The 23,372-nt window shown below is 34.9% G+C and overlaps 1 protein-coding gene across 4 annotated transcripts in view; it reads right to left on the bottom strand.

The window, feature by feature from the left end:
- RIMS2 (regulating synaptic membrane exocytosis 2) overlaps positions 1-23,372 on the bottom strand; it is a 457,774-nt gene that overhangs the window by 309,505 nt on the left and 124,897 nt on the right. The window contains exon 1 of one of the 4 annotated variants that reach the window (XM_014965517.1): positions 13,406-13,988. The exons of 2 other annotated variants lie outside the window; for them this stretch is intronic. In XM_014965517.1, the coding sequence (XP_014821003.1) occupies positions 13,406-13,527 (122 nt within the window). In that variant the 5' untranslated portion in view covers positions 13,528-13,988. Of the gene's footprint in view, positions 1-13,405; positions 13,989-23,372 lie in introns of those variants that run through there. One more of the 4 variants, XM_014965516.1, reaches the window with a different exon arrangement.

The following is a 23,372-nucleotide window of genomic DNA, read 5'->3' as shown; positions in this document are numbered from 1 at the left end:
AGACAGTACTGAAATCTCAGCTGTAAGCATATTATACCGTATTGCCAGACAGTAAAAATAATTTAAAAATGCCTCTGTTCTCTAACTTCACCTGAAAATAAATGGCAGAAATAGAACATAGCGAGAGATGGAAAACATTTATTAGATCATCTAGTTTGTTTCCATGACAATGAAGGATCTTTCCCCACAGTACATTTTCTAGAGTTTTCTCAATCTAATTTCAGAAGTTTTTATTTTTTTAAGACTTTTATACCATTTCCTATGTGATTCGTTCCATAATGTGGTAGATAAGAAATTTGCATGGGCAGTCAAAACCTTCCATTGATTATATCACACTTCAGGACTTTTTTTTTAAATCTCCTAAATAAATGTCTTGCCTTCTTGCCGTTTAAGTAATGAACACATATATGTGCTGCTAATCTGCCTCCTTTCAACTTGAACTAAACCAGCCTGGACATATATCCATTTCTCTTCACAATTCTCTTCTGGTTTTTTTTACCCTCCTTTTATGGCTTTTCTGAAATCTAGCTTTGCTAAAAATGTATGTCCAGAATTATGCACAGTGATACCAGTGCCGGTGTCTCAGAGTTGCATAGGACAGCATATTCTACCTTGTATTTAACAGTTAGAAACATTACTCAAAACGTAAGATGGTGTTCAAAACTTTTTAATTAGGTGATAAACCATCAGTAATGGTCAGCCCCAACAGGTAGCTGTGGGCTTTGTGTGGAAAACATTAAATTTCCATTCTACAAATGATGTTTATCTGAAGTTCACTGCTGTTTTCTAAAACAGCATTGTGTATTACCTCAATACATCATTGTGTATTACCTCAATATCAGTTCCTGAGTGACATAAATAAACATGTGCATCACTAAGAGTTCAAATATAAAACTCCTTTTTCCAATAGTTCACTAGAAGCTAAAATTCTCATCAAGACATAGAAAGAAGGTTTAGAGAAGGAATATAAGGATGCTTGGGAGGAATACTGTACAAGCTTTCATGGCAAAATATATACCTATTTTATTGCATTAGATTTACTGAGGACAGCAGTAAGTATCATAATCCTCTTTTAAGAAATAAATTATTTCTGTATATATAACTTACAATTATTAAACCACCAGAGCAAAAGCTATCTCTATTGACTAATCAAGAACAATAACAATTCATGAAATTGATCACATAGCTACAAAGAAACTGAAAAAGTCTATACTGGTACCTTATTCCTTGTAGTATTTGTACAGACTTGGAAAAAAATGAGACCCAATATGTACATATTTAAAATATTATCTTATAGGATTAGATATGCTTCAAGATATTGAGAGAAATCTAGCTTTCCTCAGAGAATGCCAGGAATACCTGAGATTTTTGTTTTCCTTTATATAAACAAAGTTAAATTTTCTGCTTCAAAGGAGAAAAAAAAAAGAAAAGGATTTAACATTAACTATAGAACCATAATTAATCCTTGATAATGTGTGGACACCTGTATAAATGTAATATCATTCCCAGTTAAGTATTCAAACTGCCCTATTTATTATACATGATTTATGTATCACAAATAAAATGCAGCAGCCCTGCAGCAGAAAGTGCAGCTAATCAGCACAAAGTAGATCATAGACAGAAAATATAATCAGGTGAGGTGAAATGGAGGCTATGCTTTCACTGCAGAGTTAACACAGACTTCTGCTGTGATATTTACAGTATCCTTCCTCACAGCTCCTCTCATAAACCTCTTCTTCCAATTCAGTAATGCTTCTAAATTGGACTTCCCGACATGTTTTGAGTTCAGGCAAACTCCGGGTATACAGTCTATACGCAACGGTCCCTACTATGACTGTATCACTTTTATGCTGGCATTAGTCAATTTGCAATCAGTATAAAGTGCGTTAAAATTAATCATTATAGCATTTTCTTATATTTTTTTTCAGTGTACCCAGTTCATTCTTTGCTAAAGCACACTCTAAAAATAACCTGCACAGAAGTGATTAAGTACAAAATCTGTCACAAAAAAAAAGAAAATAAAATTTTCTTTCTAGATCTGCTCAGCACCAAGACTAATCCAGTACAGTGCTGATAAAATTCTGACATGAATATATTGTCCTGAGAACATGTTACCTTCTCTTGGTTTTGATTATATAACTTAAAGTAGTGCATTCTCTTCTGGAAGATAAAAAAGCCACCAATGGCTGTTAATGCAAAATCATTTGAAAAACTGAAACAAGTATAAGTTATTTGGTTTTAGCTAGTGAGATGAGCAGGCAAAGATGTTGAACTTTGAATCAGGTGTTTTGTTATGCAACAGAATGAGATTCATCCATATAAAAAGTAACCAGGAAAGAAATGAAAGTTTTTGAAATTTGTTATTTAGGTACATGGAGATAATTAAATATTCCAGCCTATTGCCATAGTTTAAATTTTGCATTACATGAGAGATGCATGACACATGATTTAATGAGCACATGCTATTATTTTGCAGCATTTTCTTGTCATAGAAGAGAATTGAAGCAGGAGAAGGAAAAAAATACAGATAAAGAGACAGAAATAACACACTACAACTCAGTGAACAGGTCTCTTTGCTAAACTCTATTTCCTATCATATCTCCACACTGTTGCACTCCTTAGATTTCAGTGTACTTTTCCCACACATTTTCATAGCAATTACAATGACCTAAAATTATTTTCTAAAGACAAAACCATATCACATCACTAACACATCACTCCAAATTTGAAATTGTTATAATGAAACTCACAGATTTGAAGTAAATTTTGATTTGAAGTAAAATTTGATTTATTGGTAAAGACCTATTAAAACATATCTTTTTCTTTCTTTTCAGTTAGCTCATCTCACTTCAGCTGAAGCAGTAGTAGATTCAAGATTAGTTCTCCATCTGACCCAAAATGTTGTTTCAATATCCACTTGCTTCAATCACAGGTGAATAAATGCAACAGAATTTTTTTTTATATGATGTAAAAAAAGTTCAGATATCACCTATATATGATCAAAATGAAATAGTGATTAATGGCCCTTGCATATTTGAGTAGAAAAGTGATTAGAGAGAAAGCATTTAGACACCAGTGATTATTCAAAAGGTTTTCCAACTAAAGGTAAGCAGGAAATGTTCAAATTTCTCAGCTGTGTTTATTTCTATATTTAGCAGTGAACTCTAAAATACAGACTTATTCATAGTGGATTACATCAACAGACCAGAATCCAGTAAAGATCCCTCTGGATTAGGTACATAGAAATACTGCAACAATAAAATCCACAAAAATGCAGATCATTGGGTTTTTCCCCAGTTTACCATCAGGAGGCCACACAACACCCCCTGCAGAATTAATGATTTTTTTTCTGTGTTTAACAGGAGAACAAGGTATTTTTGTACACTAGTGCAATCTTGCAAGCATAATCTCCCAGCATTTCGAATAGTTACCTAATTTTAAGTGTCTCCATCAAACATGCTTATTACACAACATCCTCACACTCCTTAAGAATTTCTTCACAAATACAAATATATTTGATGTATTTGTATATGAATACAGAATTGAGAAATTATGTTCTATTTTTACACTAATGAAAAAGACTTCTGAAAGACCTATCCCAAGAGAAAAAAACAAAAAAAAAAAAAAAAAACACAAACAAAACACTGTAGTGAGGAGACATCAGCTGTGTAGCTGACAGTACGTAAGGAAATAACGTACTTAGCAATATGATGCAATTTGCAGCTGGTATGATTGAGGGCATCCTTGGTGCAAGTGAAGGGTATGGCACAAAATCCTTGTCTATCTCGAAGATAATTAAGTTATTCTGTCAGATGGCCTAAAATCTAAAGAGGAACTCGGATTCCCAGAAAACAGAATGAAAAACTGATTTGATCTTTCATTTCTGTGTACTTACAAACCCAGGATCATGAAGACCTTGGCAAATATTTATAAATTAAACTTCAGAGACTTCCATGAAGTATTAAACACCAAATATATCCCAGAAAACTCCAGCAGTGACGTTTACATGATTTTCCTGGCACTACAAAGGAGATATTGACAGTGGCAGGTGTAGAATTCAAACTCCTGCATCCTCCAGTTCTTTGACTGAATGGCATTAATACCTTCTTCTCATGCTTTATTAAAAAATAAGAGATTTTAATTACTATAGGTGATCCTTAGGCACCATGATTATTCTGTCCTACAAATGAGCATACTTCAACATTAAAGATCCATGCTAAGCTCAGCCAAACTTTTTTTGCATATAAATTATTTGAATTGCTGTAGTTTTAATATCATAATTCTTGCTGCATTTTAAAAATTTGTCTGTTCTCCCTGACACTATTCCAAAACTTCCAGAAGCATGACAGTTAGATGAAGCAAGTTCTACTGAAAGAGTTCCTGAAAACAGGTCACTTAGAAGCTTTTACTGTAGGTTATTTGAATAATGATCAAACAGTGTTAGTCACTGTGACACAGAAGAGCTATAAAATTTGCTGCTTCTCTAAAAACCACATTTTTCTTGTAATTTTACAGCAGAACAATGCCACCATTAGCAGTGAAAAACTGAAGTCCTCAAGCGACCGAAACACTGACTATGCCTGGGGTCCTAACATCCACGCAAAATGCACTTGCTCTAAGTGCAGTCTGAAGACAGAGAAGCGACAACATAAAAAATGATCCTAGAAAATCAGAAATGTAAAGAGAAACACACTGGTATATTGAAGAGGAGAGGGTTAAGAGGGGAGGAAAGATTCTGTGCTTGCTGCTTCAGCCAAAGTTTTTAATGTTATCCTAGTTTTTTTTTAATTATGTTGGTATATCTATACTTGCAAATAAATTTTATATGACTAGAGATAAGTCAATAATTGGAGCGTAAAATCTTGAAATTCTGAGGTTCCATATTTTAGTAATGTATTATCCATCATCTTAAATCACTTTAAAAATAATATTTTGAATGTGCTACCCAGAGAAAAAATACTAAAATTTGCAGTCTCATTTCATTATTCTACTACTTATTTAATAATGGAGTTATTATTTACTTCCAAATATACATACGCAATACATGCCATCTTCAGTGCAGAATAGCTAAACCATGTACTAAACTTCTTTGTTTTAGACAATTTCTCTGTGACTTTCCATATTCTTGTATAGGTTAAAAATGATAAATATTTTAAAGCAATTATCGTAATTGCATTACCTTGCTTGTCAGCTTGATTTTGTGCACCTTTTAACAAGTAAAGGTTATTGTTCCTATTATAATATATATGGCTATTACTATCTAAGAGACATGGACTAAAAATTAGTTTCTTGAAAATATTGATGAAATTTCATGATAAAAAATTATCTTGAATACCAGTAGATAGGAATTTGGAAGTATATCTTAATCAGAAAGATAAGCCAAAAATTGCAGGGAGGATAAAGTGTATTAATCAAGACATATTTCATTCTTATAAATAAAGACACCATAGAAATTCACTCTGACTTCTGTACAATAAATCCAACTCTATTCTTATTCTAAACCAGTAAAAGTTACGTTTCAGCAATTCAATCTGTAATCCCTGTCATGCTTAGACAAATTTGGGACAAAATTCTTGATATATAAAACTTTTTTATTTCATTTCTCATTCTCATAATTATTTATTGTCAGGTTAAGGAAAAAAAAAAAAAAGGCAGAAACGAAAAAGCAACTACCAGAGGCTGCCTTTGCCTCCCTATTGCAAAGCACATGCTGAAGTGAAGCCAAGGACTTGAAATGCTTCCAACTTTTCCTTCAAACCTTCTAGCTCAGGGTAAAGCTAAAATGATACTGATACCTCCAATACTCATCTCAGATTTCACTGTTTTCCAGGGGCCAATATCGTATTTTTTATTCCTTTTCTTGGAACTTCGTAACAATCACTTGAGGCCCAGATACCAATCTTTCTTGAACTGTTTTGAAACACAGTGTTTTCTATGAGTAAACCTTCATTTTACCTTTACAGTGCAAAATGAAGAGCATATTCCTGAGAAATCTAAAGGGACACTAGGTCCACAGTTAGCAACTGGTAGGACACTCTTGTCTCACCTGAAAGGAAAGCAGCAATGTAGCTGCAACACTGTTCCATCCTCCCCAATTGATCCATACCTACACAGCCAAACATCCCGGTTTTATTTGTGGTCCACCTGTATATTGTGATAGTAGAGGTTTAAATAGGTTTGTTTTCCCTTCTGTTCTTACCCAAAATGACACTATGCCAAAAAGATCAAAAAAAAAAAGAGTCAAAAAGGCCATCAAGCAACAGCAGGACCCATACCAACAGAAATGGCCTTCCTCCATTCCACTGCTTCAGTGAGTCTATAAATGGTGACAGAAACAGCTGGCAAAACTTCTCTATCAAGGAACATACAGGCCCTCAATATAAGAAGGATATAGACCTGATGGAGAGGGTCCAGAGGAGGGCCACAAGGATGATCAGGGGGATGGAGCACCTCTGCTACAAGGACAGGCTGAAGGAGCTGGGGTTGTTCAGCCTGGAGAAGAGGAGGCTCCGGGGAGACCTAATAGCAGCCTTCCAGTGCCTGAAGGGAGCCTACAGGAAGGCTGGGGAGAACCTGTTTAGAAAGGCCTGTAGTGACAGGACGAGGGGAAATGGCTTCAAGCTGGAGGGGAACAGATTTAGACTGGAGATTAGGAGAGGGTTCTTCACTGTGAGGGTGGTGGAGCACTGGAACAGGTTGCCCAGGGAGGTGGTTGAGGCCCCATCCCTGGAGATATTCAAGGAGAGGCTCGACGAGGCCCTGGGCAACCTGGTCTTGCTGGGGGTGTCCCTGCTGACTGTGGGGAGGTCAGACTAGATGACCTTTGGAGGTCCCTTCCGGCCTGGGAAATTCTATGATTCTATGATTCTACAAGGCATTATAGTTAGTATCACTGACCTGGCACATAAATTGTGCCATTAGTAGGCATGTTGTGCCATAAAGGTGCACGTGATTTAATTTGCTGACCCAAATGTAAAAGAGCTAAAAGGATAAAAATAAAGGAGTGAAAACAAGTGAGGGACTACTTGGCACTAAGCAAAGCAGGACTGCTGAAGACTCTCACCAGGAGTTTTTGACCATACAGCTGGGAAAACGGAAATATTTATGAAAATGAGTCTGAGCAGCTACAGCAAACAGTCTGGCACATTGACTTTGCCTCGTACCAATTTACCAAACTCTACACTGAGGCAGTACGGAGCAGATTGGCATTGCACTCATGCCAGTGTTAGCGGAGTGACAGCAACCAGAGGAATGGTAAAATGGATAGCTGGGGCTAGTTATTGTTTCAGCCATCACAGCTCAATCCATCCCCAAATGTGTCTATTACCTAATCAAGGGTCATGACTAGTAACTGCTTTCTGGACGTCCCTGTTGGAACATTCAGTTTTCATAAACTACTGGACTCCTGTCATTGAACAAATTTCTTTAAAATGTTTCAAGTTGAGCACACAAACTCACTATTCATTTTCCAATACCATGGCCTCTGCCTTTTCATCTTCCGGAAAAAGAAGATAATACCCACAACTTATGTGGATGTTTTGAGGCATGGCAGAAATTATCTGAGCTATTCAAGAATGGAAAGAGGTTCTTTTTATATGTTCTGATTTAAAACGTTGAACTTGGTAACTCAAATATAGCTTAGGTTTTTGTTGCTCTCACCCAGGTGATGAAAAAAAATAATTAAGTTTTAAGGCACGTTTTGTCATTTCCAAATTTAGGATGATTTAAATTTGTCAATTTAACATACTATCTGAATTAAGACAAATTACCCAGCTCTGACCCAACCTCTTTTTTCTTCCTGGTGGGAGGTTAAAATCATATGCCAGCTAGGATTTTATTGCCATCATCAGATAACAGCAGCTGATGCACAATGAGAATAGAGAGAAACCTGTTATGGCTGCAAATATCCACAGCTCTGTGAGATTCATGGAGGAAGCATATGTCACCTTATTAAATCTGTAGCAACTGAGGTGGAAGTAACAGAAGGTGTCTCTCTCCAGAGCTGGAAGAGATGGGGAGAGAAATGGTTCTGTAAGGAAACCTCTTACTTTTCTCTCTCTGAAAATATCTTTTAACAGGATGCTACAAGGATGGTTTTCCTAGAAATAGGGATTTAAAAAACAAACCCAAAAACCAACAGTTGCCAAGACAGGATGGAATACAGAATTCAGAAAGAAATAGCTTTGGGGCAAGTTAGTACATTCAGTTCCTTCCTCCAAGGGAAACAGAAAGATGAGAAAACTTAAAAACTCATGCTACTTGTCCCACTTTCTCCCAAAGTAACACATCAAGTGGCAAAGGATGGATGCTGTTAGATATACTTATTCCAGCTCAAAGAGGACATAGAGCACTCCACGAGAGAGATGCATGGCAAAGGTGCAAAAAACACCAAACACACAGCTGTAAGTCTCTCTCTGCCTTTTATATACAAATTGTTGTCTCATTCAGATTTCCTGTTGTGTTTACAGTTGGTTTTATGTATATATGCACATAGGAATTCTCCTGAATATCACTATGTCTCTAATTTTAGGAAGAAAAAAAGAGAGAAGATCACTTGACATGGATAACCTCTCTGAAGTAATATAGATATCTAGGGCTGGTGTCAGCTTAGTTTTGGAATTCTGATTGTGTCTGATGCAAGACACAAAGAGTTAACAATCAGTGGAGCAAATTGCTTTACTATGCCTTTAACTCATTAAGGAGAAAATACATAGTAGGAACACAAATAAAATTCTGGATATTTTTCCAACATTGCATGATTTTCCAATTCAGAAAGCACATCAGCTGCAAATTTCAAGAAATTATTTAAAATGGGATTATATTAATCTAGTATGGAGGTAAAAAGGGAGCAGATGTGAAAATCCCAACAAGCTAAAATTTTAAAGGTAGTTATAGACAAGCTAGTTTTTGGAAGTGAGGAGAGGCAGCTTCAGTTATTATTCACTATTGTATATCAGAATATGACAATATACTCTCAGTTCTAACACCATTAGTGTGTTTTTATCCTTGGCTGTTAGACTGATAATAGCTGAAAATGCAACATACTCTTAGAATTATAGCAAACCTCTTGCTTTGTTGAACTGATACAGAGTCAGAAAAAACCCTTAGATCTATTCTACAGAAATATCTCAACAAAATTGTTTCCCAAGGAACAGAAAATCATCTCTTTCCTTCAATGTCAAAGTAATCATTACTTGCACCATGACAAATAACAATTGCCTGTGCCAGTAATTCTTGACATCATGTGATGGCTTCATTATAAAATGGAGCATTAATAAATAGCTCATAGGTATATTTAGGAAATAAAACAGAAAATTAAATAATGAAAATAAATCATATTTTTCTTCTAAAATTACATTTTCTGTGTAAATATGTGGTTTCATGAACAGACTAATTTATTAGGTATTTTATTAACCTTTTGAAAATCAATGCATTTATGCAAAAGATGCTTACCAAGGGACTGAAAAAGTGAAACTCTTAAGAATCTTTTAAAATATTGGGGCTTAATTTAATGAAAGAAAATACAGCTTACTTTTTAAAATTAAGTGTGTCTAATTTCAAAACACAGACCATTCCTAAGTCTCTGCTGTACACAGAATTTGTGAACAACCTTTGTACTATTTTGGGGCTGAATATATTAGTTATCTTATGCCCCTGTGTGGCCAACCTAGACAACAAATTCACTTTCACATAGCTTTAACAAAGAAGTAACAACGTGTCATGGGAGGCACCAGCTTTAGTTAAGTCCACTGCTTTCCATTCTCAGAGCAAAGCTGTTAATATATACTGCAGTGGTAAAATTGGACTGATACTGTTCTGTACAGTTTGTATCAATTTTAGTCACAAAGGATACTCGCCATTATGCAGTGATGTGTTAATCTGAATATTGCCTAAAGCAACTGTGGCTTCGCAAAGCATGCTGTTACAAATAGAGCATCTGACAGCACAGTATTTGTATGCTAAACTCTAAATGAAGAATTGCAGTCAGAAAATCCAGCTTATCTGATAACTACAGGTTTTTAAAGAAATTTAAAAACTTTATTTCATTGTCTTTAGTCATTTGAATGGAAAGTATGTCAATTAAAGTCATCAGAAAAAATTCAGACTGCAAAAAACCTGAACCTCCTTTGGATGCTGCTTTAGAATTTGGATATAATGTAAACACTTAGTATGTTTTCAGAGAAGGTCTCTTGATTTCTTTTCCCATACTTTTTTTCCCAGACACATGAAGAATTTATTCCACAAACTAGGTATTTGCCAAATGCTTAGAATGCAGAACAATTCTTGCAACTTCCTGACATGAGGTAATTTTAATCATTTTTCACAGAAAGTAGTCTATTACACAGGAAATAGCACTACAGTCCCCAATATCAGTAAAAAAATTTTTGAGGTAAAATCATGGCTCTTACTGCTTCAACTGGTTGGAGTTGGTAACGTCAGATAAAGACGTGCAGGACCAGGAGGAAGGCCCAGTAAACCAGCTATCACTTTTACAGACATAATAGCATCTTACAGCAGAGTTGCCCTGTAGCAAGCAAAAGAGAACTAAACTGCCATGTTCTTCCAATAGAAGCTCTTAGCAGAGGATAACTAAACCCATTTAAAAGGTAAAATCAATCTAACTCACGAGGAGTTTAATATCCTTTGGGCCCTCTCACATCAGCTACTCCAAAACAAATAATATGCAAATAAAAACCAACTCATGTAAGGTCTCTATGGAAAAAAACAGTGTTATATATGTTCCTGTTAATGTTTGGTATAATATCAGAAAGTGGAGGCCAAGATAACTGGTTTTCCTGCACCAAAATCACAGCGTGTCTAAACTTTCAGAAGAACTCAGAAGTCCAAGAACAGATCATGTGAAAATTAATAGGAATGTACTTTCAGTTACAGTTAAAGGCATACTATCTGGTTCCCTATGACCTCCTGCTTTATATTCCTTTATCTACTATGCTGGTAGTATGCATTAACCTGTTCTCTTCACATTATGACTTTTTGTAAGCAGCAATTAATCATTCTGTGTTTAATGTCAGCTGTTATCTTTCTGGACTCTAACTCTTAGAATTAAAAACAGAAAGAAAAACCTTAAAAAGAAAAAAGATCATCTCTTTTTAGTCTGACAAAATATTTAACTTCAAAGTCTGAAAAACAGACCACGTTGTACCTCATCAAAGTGGAATTTTTACATGCCAAAGGTATTTTTTTCCCCTTACCACAGTTCTGAAACATTAACTCTTAATGCATGAACAGTTAGTTTTTAACAAGTGCATTACATTAATTGTGCAAAGCTTTAAGTAAAAGATCTACCTAAAATATGCACTATATTGATTTAATTAAAAAAATATTTTTTATGTCAGTAAGACAACAAAAAGGACGACCCTCCGAAATAAATGTCAGCAAGATTTTTTAGTGACTATTCAATAGACTTCTTCAAAGTCCTTTTATCAAGATCAAATTTTGAATACTGATACCTATTGAGAAGACAGAATCTTTTTACTCGATAACCTTAAATAACTTTCAACTAACTTTAACTTCAGAAGACAGAATGCATGACTTAGTCTCTTATGATTACTGCTGCATTTTGTTTAAAAATTGCACAATGTTTTCTTGAAGTCAAAAGCATTGGTACCTAGAAAACCGCGACATTGGTCCTTATAAATATAGAAAAATTCTCATCCTAAATAAGACAGCCCATACAAGTTAGGAGGCTTGATTTCCTAAGAGTCTTTTCTTATTTGCCAGTCTTCTAGAACAAATATAATTCTAAATCTCAGACACAGCAAATGCAATAAAATAATTCTCTGATGGCTTTTGATTTGAAACTGATACCGTATGCAGCTTTTGACAGAGACTTACAAGCAAAATACATACCTAAAAGCACCACGCACATACATCTGTAAAAAAAAATTAACACCTTGATCTTCAAAAAGCATGCACTTTGATCTGCAAAAACAGATCCAGAGAATCAGGACTTGATTTGTAGCTGATTAGAACAGTTGCTAAGGGCTTTGTTGGTTGCTGCAGGCCTGAAACTATGCACTTGGAAATATGCACTGCTTTACAATCACAGCTGATAATACATAAATTATTGCTCCATTTTGTAGAGCTTCAAAGATTTCACAGTACACCAAAAACACGTAAGAAAAAACTCATTGACTACATATCTCATATAGATCTGAAAAAAAAAAAACAATACATTAAAGTGATTATGATTACTAGAGCTACCTCCATCATTTTGCCTGCCTAATTAGAAATTCATAACCAAGATATCAAAACTTGAAAACAGTAACATTAAATAAATACTACAATACTTATACAGGAAACAGCAGCAGTAAGGCAGAGAATCCTTAAAACAATATTCTGGGAAATACATTGATAGTTTAATGAAGTATTAAATGCAAGTATCACTGTATTTAAGAAATAATATCTCATTTGAAAGGGTTTTTTCCCACAGATACAGAGAAGAACATTAAAATGCTGGATATAGTCTCTGCAATATTACTTCCACCCTTTTTCCAGAATGTTTCCATCAGTGCACTATCTTTATAAAAAACTACAGGATTCTTTTTCTCCCTTACCTGCACTCACACTCTTTTAGATAAAATTCTTAATCATCTTTACTGTTTGTATTTAATAGCAGTATGAAAAGTTCCAAGCATCAGTATTACAGTATGTTTACTGAAAAATGCCACAAAAATTACTATTCAGTTTACTTCCCAAAAAAATCTTAAGAAACCAATTTAATAACCACCTCACACCAATAAACAACAACTTCTCCCTAGCATTTCTAATTCCCACAAAAATATAGCTATTCATAAATGGATAGCCTACAGAGCTGACAGACCTGCTGCAAAGCATCCACTGATCAGCTATAATTTGGCCACTTAAAAAGGTTATTGAAAAGCGTCGCACACAGAATCTAAGTCTTCTAAAAATAAGAAACTGCTTTCTGCCTATTTTGCAAATGGTATGCAGGACTACTAATTTGCATCTTCCAACAAATTATGTATGGTTAAACAGACACATCTTTGAGCATTTAATCCTTTCACTGCCACATCCACACGGCAATCATTTTCTCAGACAAATTTGTTTATGAATATTTAATATGCTTTAAGGATTACAGCTAATAATGCTAGCTTCTAATGGTAGCTAATGTATTTGAAAGATACATAACCATCTTAAATATTTTATTCTATCTTTGCTGGCTTTATTTCTGCAGATTGAGTTCTCATTTAAATCCTTACATAAAACATAAAATCACCAACAGAAGAGACTCACTGCTACCATAAAAACATTAAAATCTAAAAGTGCAATTATAAAAGTACCCCACTGAAAAACATGCAAATAGATTACTATCAGCATAAGCACAGAATTGGTAAGACAAAAATGTTTCATTTTTACTCACCTAGTGTTGTTCAACGTTTGTCCAAAAAGATCATTTTGTAAAATATTTGGTGGGGATGAGAAAACCCCATGAAAATGAGATAAAACAGAATTGCAGACCTGGCGCAGTGTCTCAAATTGCATTTTCTCTCTTTCCTTCCCTTCTATTTTTCTTCACCACCTGTCTTAAAAGTCATCTATTTTGCACACACCATCAAATGCAAACATGCCAATCAAGTTCCATACTTCTCCTGATCTCTGTAAAAACTGTGCCTAAATGAGCAGGGGCTGATAGCTAATTGTACAGTCATTATTCTTCTAATTCAGTCGTAGAAGATTTAGTACCCGTGCGGCTTTCTCCTGACTGTAGCAAGAATTCTAAACAGCAGTAAGCTTTTTGGGCATTCCCAGCTGAAGTGTGAAGCCGAGCTGCTTTCATGTACTCTACTCATATTTCTCCAAGCCTATTAAAAACACGCAGTGAATAGATGCTGTCGTCAGGAGTTTCAGCACATCTGGCTGCCAGCAATAAAATCTCAGAAGTAAAAAAAACGAGGACAAGGCATCCTCACACTGTTACTACTGTCTAAGAGGAGGAGGATTTCTGCATCTTCCCCTCCTCCTTCCCTCCCCTGTAAAAATGACTAACATCAGTGACCATGTATGTAAGTCTTTTTTTTCTTTTTAATGTAAAGGCAGCTCTGCAGGGCAGAAAGACCACTCAAAAAAATATTCTCCATATAATAAATAACATGTAGCACTGAGACTGTAACAATAGACCTTTCATCTCGTATCTGAAAAGCTATACTATACCTTACATGAGATAACAGGTTTTTCAGTGCAAACATTTAAATGTAGTATCAATTCATGACTGAAGAAAACAGTACACATTCTATATGTAACTACTCTGTTAGGGACTGTACATACAGCATCAAGGCAACGATTTATCACGCAAACTTGAACAATCACTAAAAGGAATGGCTGTGTTATATATGTACTACATTTCACAATGAGAAGTCTTCGGCATCTTTTAAAAGTTTATTGCACAGAATCAGCCATGATGGAACCGAGCAAAATCAATCACTTCTTTGGGTGCCCCATACCTGTCTACTTCCAGGAAAACCCACTGTCTTAGAAGCCTGTGTCTCCAGCACACATACAGCATAGGAAGCCAAAGAGCAAGAAGCAGAATCAGTCGTCTGACAGAACACAGTGAGATTCTGCAGCATAATATGCACAGTGAATACCGTTAAATGTACAGAAAATAAGTATCTCTGACTACAAAACGTATTTTTCCTCTTTCCTTTCAACACTTGTGCCAGAGGATGGCATTACACAACATCACAGAATATATTCTATCATTGTCAAATTGAAAAATAACAATTAAAAAGATTTTCCTTAGAATATCTCATTTTCTATCCACAGCTTTTAACATCTTAGCACTAATTACAAAATCTCTGAATAAACCAACATAAAATGAGGGCCATTATTAAAGCTCTTCCACTGAAAGCGATTTTAATCCCAGAAGATATGGGAATAAGCAACCTTCCAGCTAATTAAAGTGTTGTATTGATGTGCTCAGGAGGGAGTACCCATCCAGGCTTCTCTGGCCAGAAGGACAGCAGCTACAACTCAGATTTTCAAACAATAAAGGAAAGGAACAAATTCATCTCCGGGTCCCTCTAAAAAAGATATAGAAGACTCCATAGTAACACTCATATTAAATAAAATAAATAAATAAATAAATAAAAAAAAAATCAAGAAAGTAGCACTAACAAAACTGCTCCCAAAACTCACGTGAAAACCTACAAAGTACTACACCAAATAGTCCTTAATATCTGTTTTTATGTGTATAGCATACTGTGCATTATGGAAACATGTATTTGAGCAATGTATTACAAGTTATAGTTAAAAGTACTAGCCTATATGCATGGCAAATCTGGCAATTGTTGAGATCCTGGAGTAGGAGCTAATGAGTATTTATGGCTATCTTGCTATAGTAAAATGGAAACTTAATACTTGGTAACCACCTTACCTACATTACAGAGAATTCATGATTATAATATAAAAAAAATTGCCTTTACATTCATTCCATCAAAAAGATAAAATTTTCATCTGCAAGAAGCAGAATCATCTTGTCACAAATGATTCAAGTTATTCAAATAATTATCAGTCTCATATGCACCAATTAACAGTTCAGAGACATCATTAACCATGGAACAGATACAAGAGCAATACCATATCATATATTTCAATTATATCACCATTTCATTGTGTGCCTTATGAATGGTCATCAAAGCCAAAATGCTCCTGTAGTTGCAACCAATGTCTTGAAAATTGGACATTCCCCTTTCTAGGGAAGTTATTACATAAATTCTTTTTTTGTAAAATTGTTCTAAAACTACTAATAAAATGGAATACACATTTAAAACTTCCAATTTTTCATTTGATTCTGCAGTAAGGAATGAAGAGTTCTCTACAGATATTCATGCAAGTAAAACTTTTAATAGGGAAAAGATAAAAGTAAAAGGACATTTTTAAAGGCAAATACTCTGTAGTTGCTACTAACAGAAAATTCAACTATAATGACAGAGAGGTTAGGCAAATATACATTTTTTTTTTGACATCTGGAATTTTCATCAAGACGGAACTTACTGTTGATTAGAAATCCAATTTTTTTTTATTTGAAAAAAATAAATGGTCCAGAAAAATAAACAGAATTGTCTTTCCTGACCCTTCTATTGCTCTTGAAGAGACCCTCTGGCCACTATGTTGCCAGTATTATTGTATTGGCCCTATAATGTAGACTTATTACTAAGCCCTTTTCTTAGTTACTCCCACCTTTTCCAAAAGATAATCGTTTGGGCTAAGAAGTATCAACAAAGCAAAGAGGCCTAGAAAGAAGAAGATGGAGAAGATGAAATGAAGGAGCACGAGCAGAGTATGCTCTGTCCACTGAAGTACTCATCCTTTTAGAGCCAAAAGGAACTAATAATCAAAAGAAGTCCATGGAACTGCACAAAAAAATTATTTCCTGTACACTAAGATTGTTTGAGAACAAAACAATACAGGTACTAGTTACCTTATGTCAATCCCGTTAGTGATCTTCAAATGTGTCAAGTAGTTTTTATATTAGACAATTTCCTGTGGCGAGGGCACAGTGATTTAGTGTCATTTTTAAGATCTAGGAAATTACATCCTCAGCATTCCCAGGTTAAAATCCTCATGCAAGAATTCTAGAAAAGACCATGCAATATTCACATTACAAGAAAAAAAGGTCCTATATGCACAGGCTCCTTTTTCCAAAACACCCCTAATTGTGTACTTCAACGTGCACTAGGTAAGCCAAGCACGACTCAAGTACTTGTGATTCTAGCACTTCCTAACATTCAAGGGCCTGATCCAAATAATTTTGATAGTCATTTTTACCACAGTATTGTGTGTATATATACTTGCATATATATGTACACACTCTTGCTAATTATGGTTTAATAATAATAAATTTCATTTCTACACCCATTTTAGAAAGGATTTCAGTGACATGAACACAAATTGCTTTAAAGATATTGCACAGAAGGGTAAAAACAAGTACCAGTCTAAGCAACTACCTGACATGGCTGACAGTCTATTTCAAAATGAAAAGACAAGCCCGGGAAAGTGTCATTGGATCCATTAAGCCAGGCTACGCTGAGATCCATACAGATACCTATTTCTGTAGCCACACTGAATCTTAACAAACACCCTCCAGCAACCAATAATTTGGAAGAAAAGTTATTCTAGAAAGCTCTCAAGTACGTATGCACATTTTTGAATTTACATAAAACCTTTCTATTTCAAATGTAAGATTAAACTTCTTTGAATTTTAATCTAGAATTCAGAAAGCTCTTCAGATAAACCTATTAAACATATTTGTACATATTGTCAACTTCATTTGTAATCTCAAACATCACTTACAGGCATCACTTCTTTATTACAGCCACACAGAAAAGACACTTCACAGGAAGTTGTAGCTTAAACAAGGTAAAGTCATGCAACCTCATTAAAGATATACATTACAGCTCATAAGGCAAAGATTGTTCTGTGATAAAAGATACTATCAAGTATAATTTTGGACTCAATTCCGTTCTAATTTACTGGATATTACGTAAGTACAGTTCGATGGAATCACAGAAGAAAATGGTAGAAGTGCGTCATTTGGAGTTTGGGGGCAAGAGTGGGATTTTTTTAAATGTACAGAAAGTCAAACCTCTATTTTTTCATCTAGACACTACATAAAACAGGGTAATTAATAGCATATAAATACCTGTAACGCAGCCACCATTGCTCTCCAGTACATCCGTATCAAAGCATTTAGGATTAAAAAAACCTGACTGTTTAAGTATTGTCATTATGAAAACAAATCTGAACAAATGCTTTTCAGACAGGTAATTTAACAGGAGTGGCCTTGCACACTGGATGGTGTTTTATTACCACTCATTTGGGGTCAGATTAGCAAACTGATGCTCCATGGTGGGACACGATTTTAAAGGACTAACCTAAATTAAATTCAAGGATCAACATTTCACTTCGCTACTGCTAGCAAAATGCAACCAGAGTTTCTTCTGGAGCAAAGAACACATTCATTTGTATTTCATCACATCAGTGTTCAAAGGTTCAGCTCCACAAGAGAAATTCAGCAAGAACTAAGGCAAAATCTACAACTATAAATTTAATCACATAAGAATAGGAGTCATAGAAGCCAATATCCTGAATATCTAGGATAGGAAATAATAAAGAGATGGATGCAGCTAAAGCCCCAATCCCAAAAGTATAAAAGTACCTAAATCCAGGCTGCAGTGAAGCATCAGGCTCTGCCCAAGAATTGTAATAATGGATCCTCTTCTTGATCTGACGCCTGAGCAGTCATTCAAAGCAAACCCTTCTTTTTATTACAGGAACTCTGGCAGTTAGAACAGTGTCTGGGAACATGGAGAACTGAGTCCAAAGTGTGCCCACAAAGTCCCCATCAACACCCTTTTGGTTATTCCAAAGGGAACTTGTCTTTGCTGTTGAGGCTGTTCTGCTTCCCGCCAAATAATTAAATATTGAAAGAACTATTTAATTCACCGAGTTAAACATTCATTGAAAATGGAAAAGTGATACTGATTTTATTCCCTGGTAGTCAGGTCATGGATCTACAATGGAAGATACTGAAATTCCAGCTAAGAGACCAAACCTTGTTACAGAAAATATCCACTAACAAAGTACAGTAATGTAAAAGAAAGTAAATTCATCCTCATGTTCAACCATCAAATACTGTTTTTTCTTGCTTGCATTTTTATGGCAGTATCTTCCACATTTCCCTGTTTCCTTACTTTTCATTTTGCAGACATTGTATCCCCGTATTCATATAAGTCTTTTCAATGTCCTTCTCCATATTCCTCCCATTTAGCCATTTAATAGTAATCTATACTCTTCTTTTAGCCTAAGTTACAGATTTGAAACCAAGGATAGGAGACATAGAAACCTGGACAGTCTGTTTATCCATTTTCCTATCCATATTGCCACCTATCACCATGACTAATACGCTTCAGGAGACTGGTTAATTTCATAGGGGCATAAATATTAAAATAATGTGAAAGTCAGCATCATCATAGGAGGAGAAAGACCAAAGTTGGTGCACATAGAGGAATGATGGGTAGAACTGAGCCATTACCCATCAGCTTTGAAAGTAGAAAGACAGACAGAGTATGGTCAGTATATAGTCACATCATTGCCATCTTAACTTTGAAAAAATTATCCCAAGTGACAGCAAAAGGGGCTTGAGTTATTGTGATCCTCCACCACATCACAGAGGAAATAGGATAGAAAAACATGAGACACCATTACAGGATGTATTGAATCTGGTGCTCATGGAACCACCTCTCTCTGTTGTATTTAGCTCCCTCATTCCTCGGTTTCCACACTTTTCAATACTTTAGAAAATGAGGCTGAAGTGATCTGGTTCAGCTTACAGATAAGAATAACATCAGGGGCCCAGATAAGATGTGTGAACCTTAATCCATTCTCTTACTTGCTGTGTTTCGGGTACTAGAACCTTACTGTTCCAAACTCTGTTAACTCCCATTCCCTGTAGCAGCAACTGTTTAGTAGGCTAATTCCAGTGAAATCAGGGACAACACTGCATGCCAATAGTCTTTGGATCAAGACCCAAAAGCACAGTTCAGCACTATGCCTCTAGCACGTTTCCAAATATTGGAACTGCTCTAGTGCCAGTGGAAGCAGTCTGTGCACTGCTCCTCAGTCATGAACTTACCCAGCAAGTGCCACAACACTCCAAATGGTTGAGAAGATGCTCTGATTAATCTACTTACATTCAGGCATTCAGGATAAAATACAAAGATAAGCTGTCAGTTTACATTTTTCACCTTTACAGGAATCTGGAGATTCCCATCTCCGAAAATTCTCAGAAATAATGTCATCAAGACAGGGGGCGGGGAAAAGCAAGGAAATGTCCTATTTTTTAATGAAAGACAAAATTAACCTTGACATTTATAGGTTCCCAAGGAAGCTGAGTATAGACTACATCAGCCCAAAAGGCCAAGTCTTCATGGGAGATTCCAGATGAGCTTTGGACTTCCTTAGCAGGAAAGCGCCAACTGTCCCTGATTAGGTGTGCTGAAGTTCTATGATGAGACAAAACAATCCATTTTCCTGTGTTCATCATGGTTTAAGTAAATGACAGAAATTATAATGATCCACTGATCAATATGGCTTTAAAACTTTCTAAAAGGTGACAAGCAAGTTAAAGATGAGATTTTTACCTGCATACTTACTAGTTTGTAAAGAATATATTTTACAAGTAAAATACCTGGAAGCTGAAATTTTATCTTATTTTGACCAGTTATGGCTTTATTAAATTCTGAATCTTTGAAAGGAAAAAATGAAGACTTGTGCAAGTTAAATGCTAGATGACCTGTTTATTATAAATAGTTTCAGTGTTAAAAAAAAAATCCGCATTTTTTAAAATTCAGATAACACAATGATAGGTCTGATTTTGCTCCTTATGCAGATACTAGGAAATGTGCCATATGTTCACTTGGGAAATCCTGCTGTTAGGCCTAGTATGGACACATACAAAAACTGGCACTGACCGTACAAATTGCGCGTTCCAGGATGAGTAAGACAGAGGAAAAAAACAAATAAATTGGACAAGAGAAATATGAAAATAATTATTAAAAATCCTCTTGTTATTAATGATGATAGACTATACTATGACAGTACTATTTTTTGAAATGAGTCAGCAGGTCCATCTCAGAACTAGGTATACCTCCCAGTATAATTATTTTTTAAGCTGTCTTTAACATTAGTAACTTCGACTTATTGGTTAATTTCCTTTACTCAATATAGATTATGGCTTCTCAAACCTCTCCAAGGAATATTCTTTAATACTTTAGTTGCAAGGCAATATGGGAAATTTTATTTAAATATGATAAGAACAGTTGGAAATAATTACATGAAATGTTTAATTTTAATTATTTCTCTTATCTCTGTCCTTCTTACCCCTCTGAAGATTACATAATATATACAACTCACTTGATGAAACAAAAAGCTTATACTGCTAGGGCACACCACAAAATAGAGAAAAAGCACAAGAAGTTGTATCTTGTGACTTAAAAACATGCCATGAAAACATAAAAACTATACCATAAAATGGTATAGTGTTGAGTTTGAGGTTTTTTCCTAGCACAAGCAGAATAAGGCACTTTGGATTTTGCTATTTTGGTAATAATATTATATGCCAAGTGACACGTTTACAAAAAAAAAAAAAAAACACCTCTGTACGCTGTTTTAAGTACACTGTAGCCTAAATCTGGTTCTTAACAAAGCTTCAATAGCTAGTTCCTGCCTCACGTGCCATATCTGGGCATTTCTAAGTATTCCTTGCTTAGGGAATTCTGTGCTTAAAAATGAAGATTTTAGGCAAATTCAGAGGTTGAAATTAGGTTGCCTGAATCATTGTCTGAAGCATTTAACACAGACACCCAGATTCATTCCACTTCAATATAAATGACTAAGGTGTGTAGTTTAGAAGCCTAGCCATCTTTTTCTTCCTGTATAATCTATAGAGAGAAAGAGAACCATGAAGGAAAAAAAAAATATCATGTGAGCAAAAATTGCATGAGTGCCCAAAACCAGGTTTAATGAAGTGTTCTTACACTTGCCTAAGTACCTTATTTAGGAGGTATGAATATAAGTCTGTGGTTGCAGTTCTATTGCTGGATCTAAGAACACTTTCCAATTCCTGCCTTGGTTGTGTTCTGACACCATGTCAGAAAAAAATCCAGGTGTACAGTCTCTCCCTTTTTCTTACCCATGAATTGTCCCAGTACATAATCCAGACATTTTATGGATATGTATATTTTCTAGCAAAATTCCTATAGAAGATAGATCTCCCATATTAAAAAAAAAAAAAAAAAAAAAAAAAAAAAAAATAACCTGTTAATCCACTATAACTTCATAACCTCAATTACAGCTCTTGAGATGAAGGTGATTAAAAATAAGTATTTTCCCCCATTTTCAAAGAGCAGGTCATACCTTCCAAAGAAATTCTGTTAAAAAATTTTCAACGATACATTAATGGCAATAATTAAAATTGGTCAGAAATGTTCCAAAAGACATGTTTCGGGTTTAATATTTTTCCTAGAACTTTTTTTTTTTTTTTTTTTTTTTTTTTTTTTTTTTTTTTTTTTTTTTTTTAAAAAAAAAAAAAAAAAAAAAAAAAAAAAAAACCTAAACTGTAGGGATAAGTGTTGTTTAACCCACTGCTCTGAACTAAGACATAATTTAACTAAAATGCTGCTGGGGCAGAAATTCCACTTGGCAAACAAAAAACCAACCTATTTGTCTAATAAATGTAAAAAATACTTCTTCAACCTACAAGACTGTGATTCTAGTTTGTACTAAAATAATTCATACATACTGCTAATTTTGTTTCATGTCTGCAGGACTGGTAGGCTTCCTACAGGAGAAATACATCTGTTTTTCTCCACAAAATAATGTCTGTAAATTCTGCGTCACAGAATGATCCTATAAGCAGTTCCCCACTTGCCTCAGAGTATCTGACAGCTTACTGCACCAGCTATACATCCTAAGCTTTTAATATGAATATATACATTCATCCATGTTCATAGATGTGGTATAAAACACATAACATAATATTTTTTAAAGTATTAAAGGAATACTACTAAGATGGAAGAATCAGGCAATCAAAGTCAGAAGAGGTCTAACTGAGACTTCATTTCCCTGACTGAAGGAATAGCTGCATTACCTGACAGGAACAGAAAGCTGTTATACTCTGGTTGAATAAGCAGAGAAGTACGTGCAATACACATTGATACAGGAGGCTCAATATGCAGTAGATGCTGCACCTTGCAGAACGTGTAGTTTAAAGTAGTATATTTCAACCAATTTTACCTTAAGCTGACTCACAATCAATTGATATTTCTTTGCACCTCATTACATTACATGAATCCTGCTTTATGCCTCATTTGCAGTTCTGGACGGTTCACCAATGAGATGTGTCTCACTGGTCAAGAAGTGCTGGCCTAGAACAGAGATTTGATTGATTTTTGAAACAATGCACTGAAAACTTCATCTGCTACAAAAAAGACTTCTGTTCTTCACTTTCATTAAAAGTTGTAATTTGTCACCTTCCAAAAAAAAAAAAAGTGATTTAAAATATTACTAACAAAGTATTATGTATGATTAATAACGTAAAATACTAAAAACAGAAGATGAAAGTGCACGCACTAACAGTTTTCAGATACCTGTCGTTTCTCTCTGCCTCAGGACAACATATTCAAGGTGAAAGTTGATTTCCTAATGGCTTTTTACTTACTTACTTGTACTTACTTGCTTATTCACCAAATTATAACAATTTAAGACATAATTACCACGTAGCAGACAGCAAAAATTAAATCTTGCAACAGTCCACTGATGATTACCAA

The sequence above is a fragment of the Calidris pugnax genome, unplaced genomic scaffold (assembly GCF_001431845.1).
Source record: "Calidris pugnax isolate Ruff unplaced genomic scaffold, ASM143184v1 scaffold41, whole genome shotgun sequence".
In the NCBI taxonomy this organism is placed as follows: domain Eukaryota; kingdom Metazoa; phylum Chordata; class Aves; order Charadriiformes; family Scolopacidae; genus Calidris; species Calidris pugnax.
Note: the sequence above shows the minus strand (reverse complement) of the source record. Positions and strands in the feature narration are given on the sequence as shown.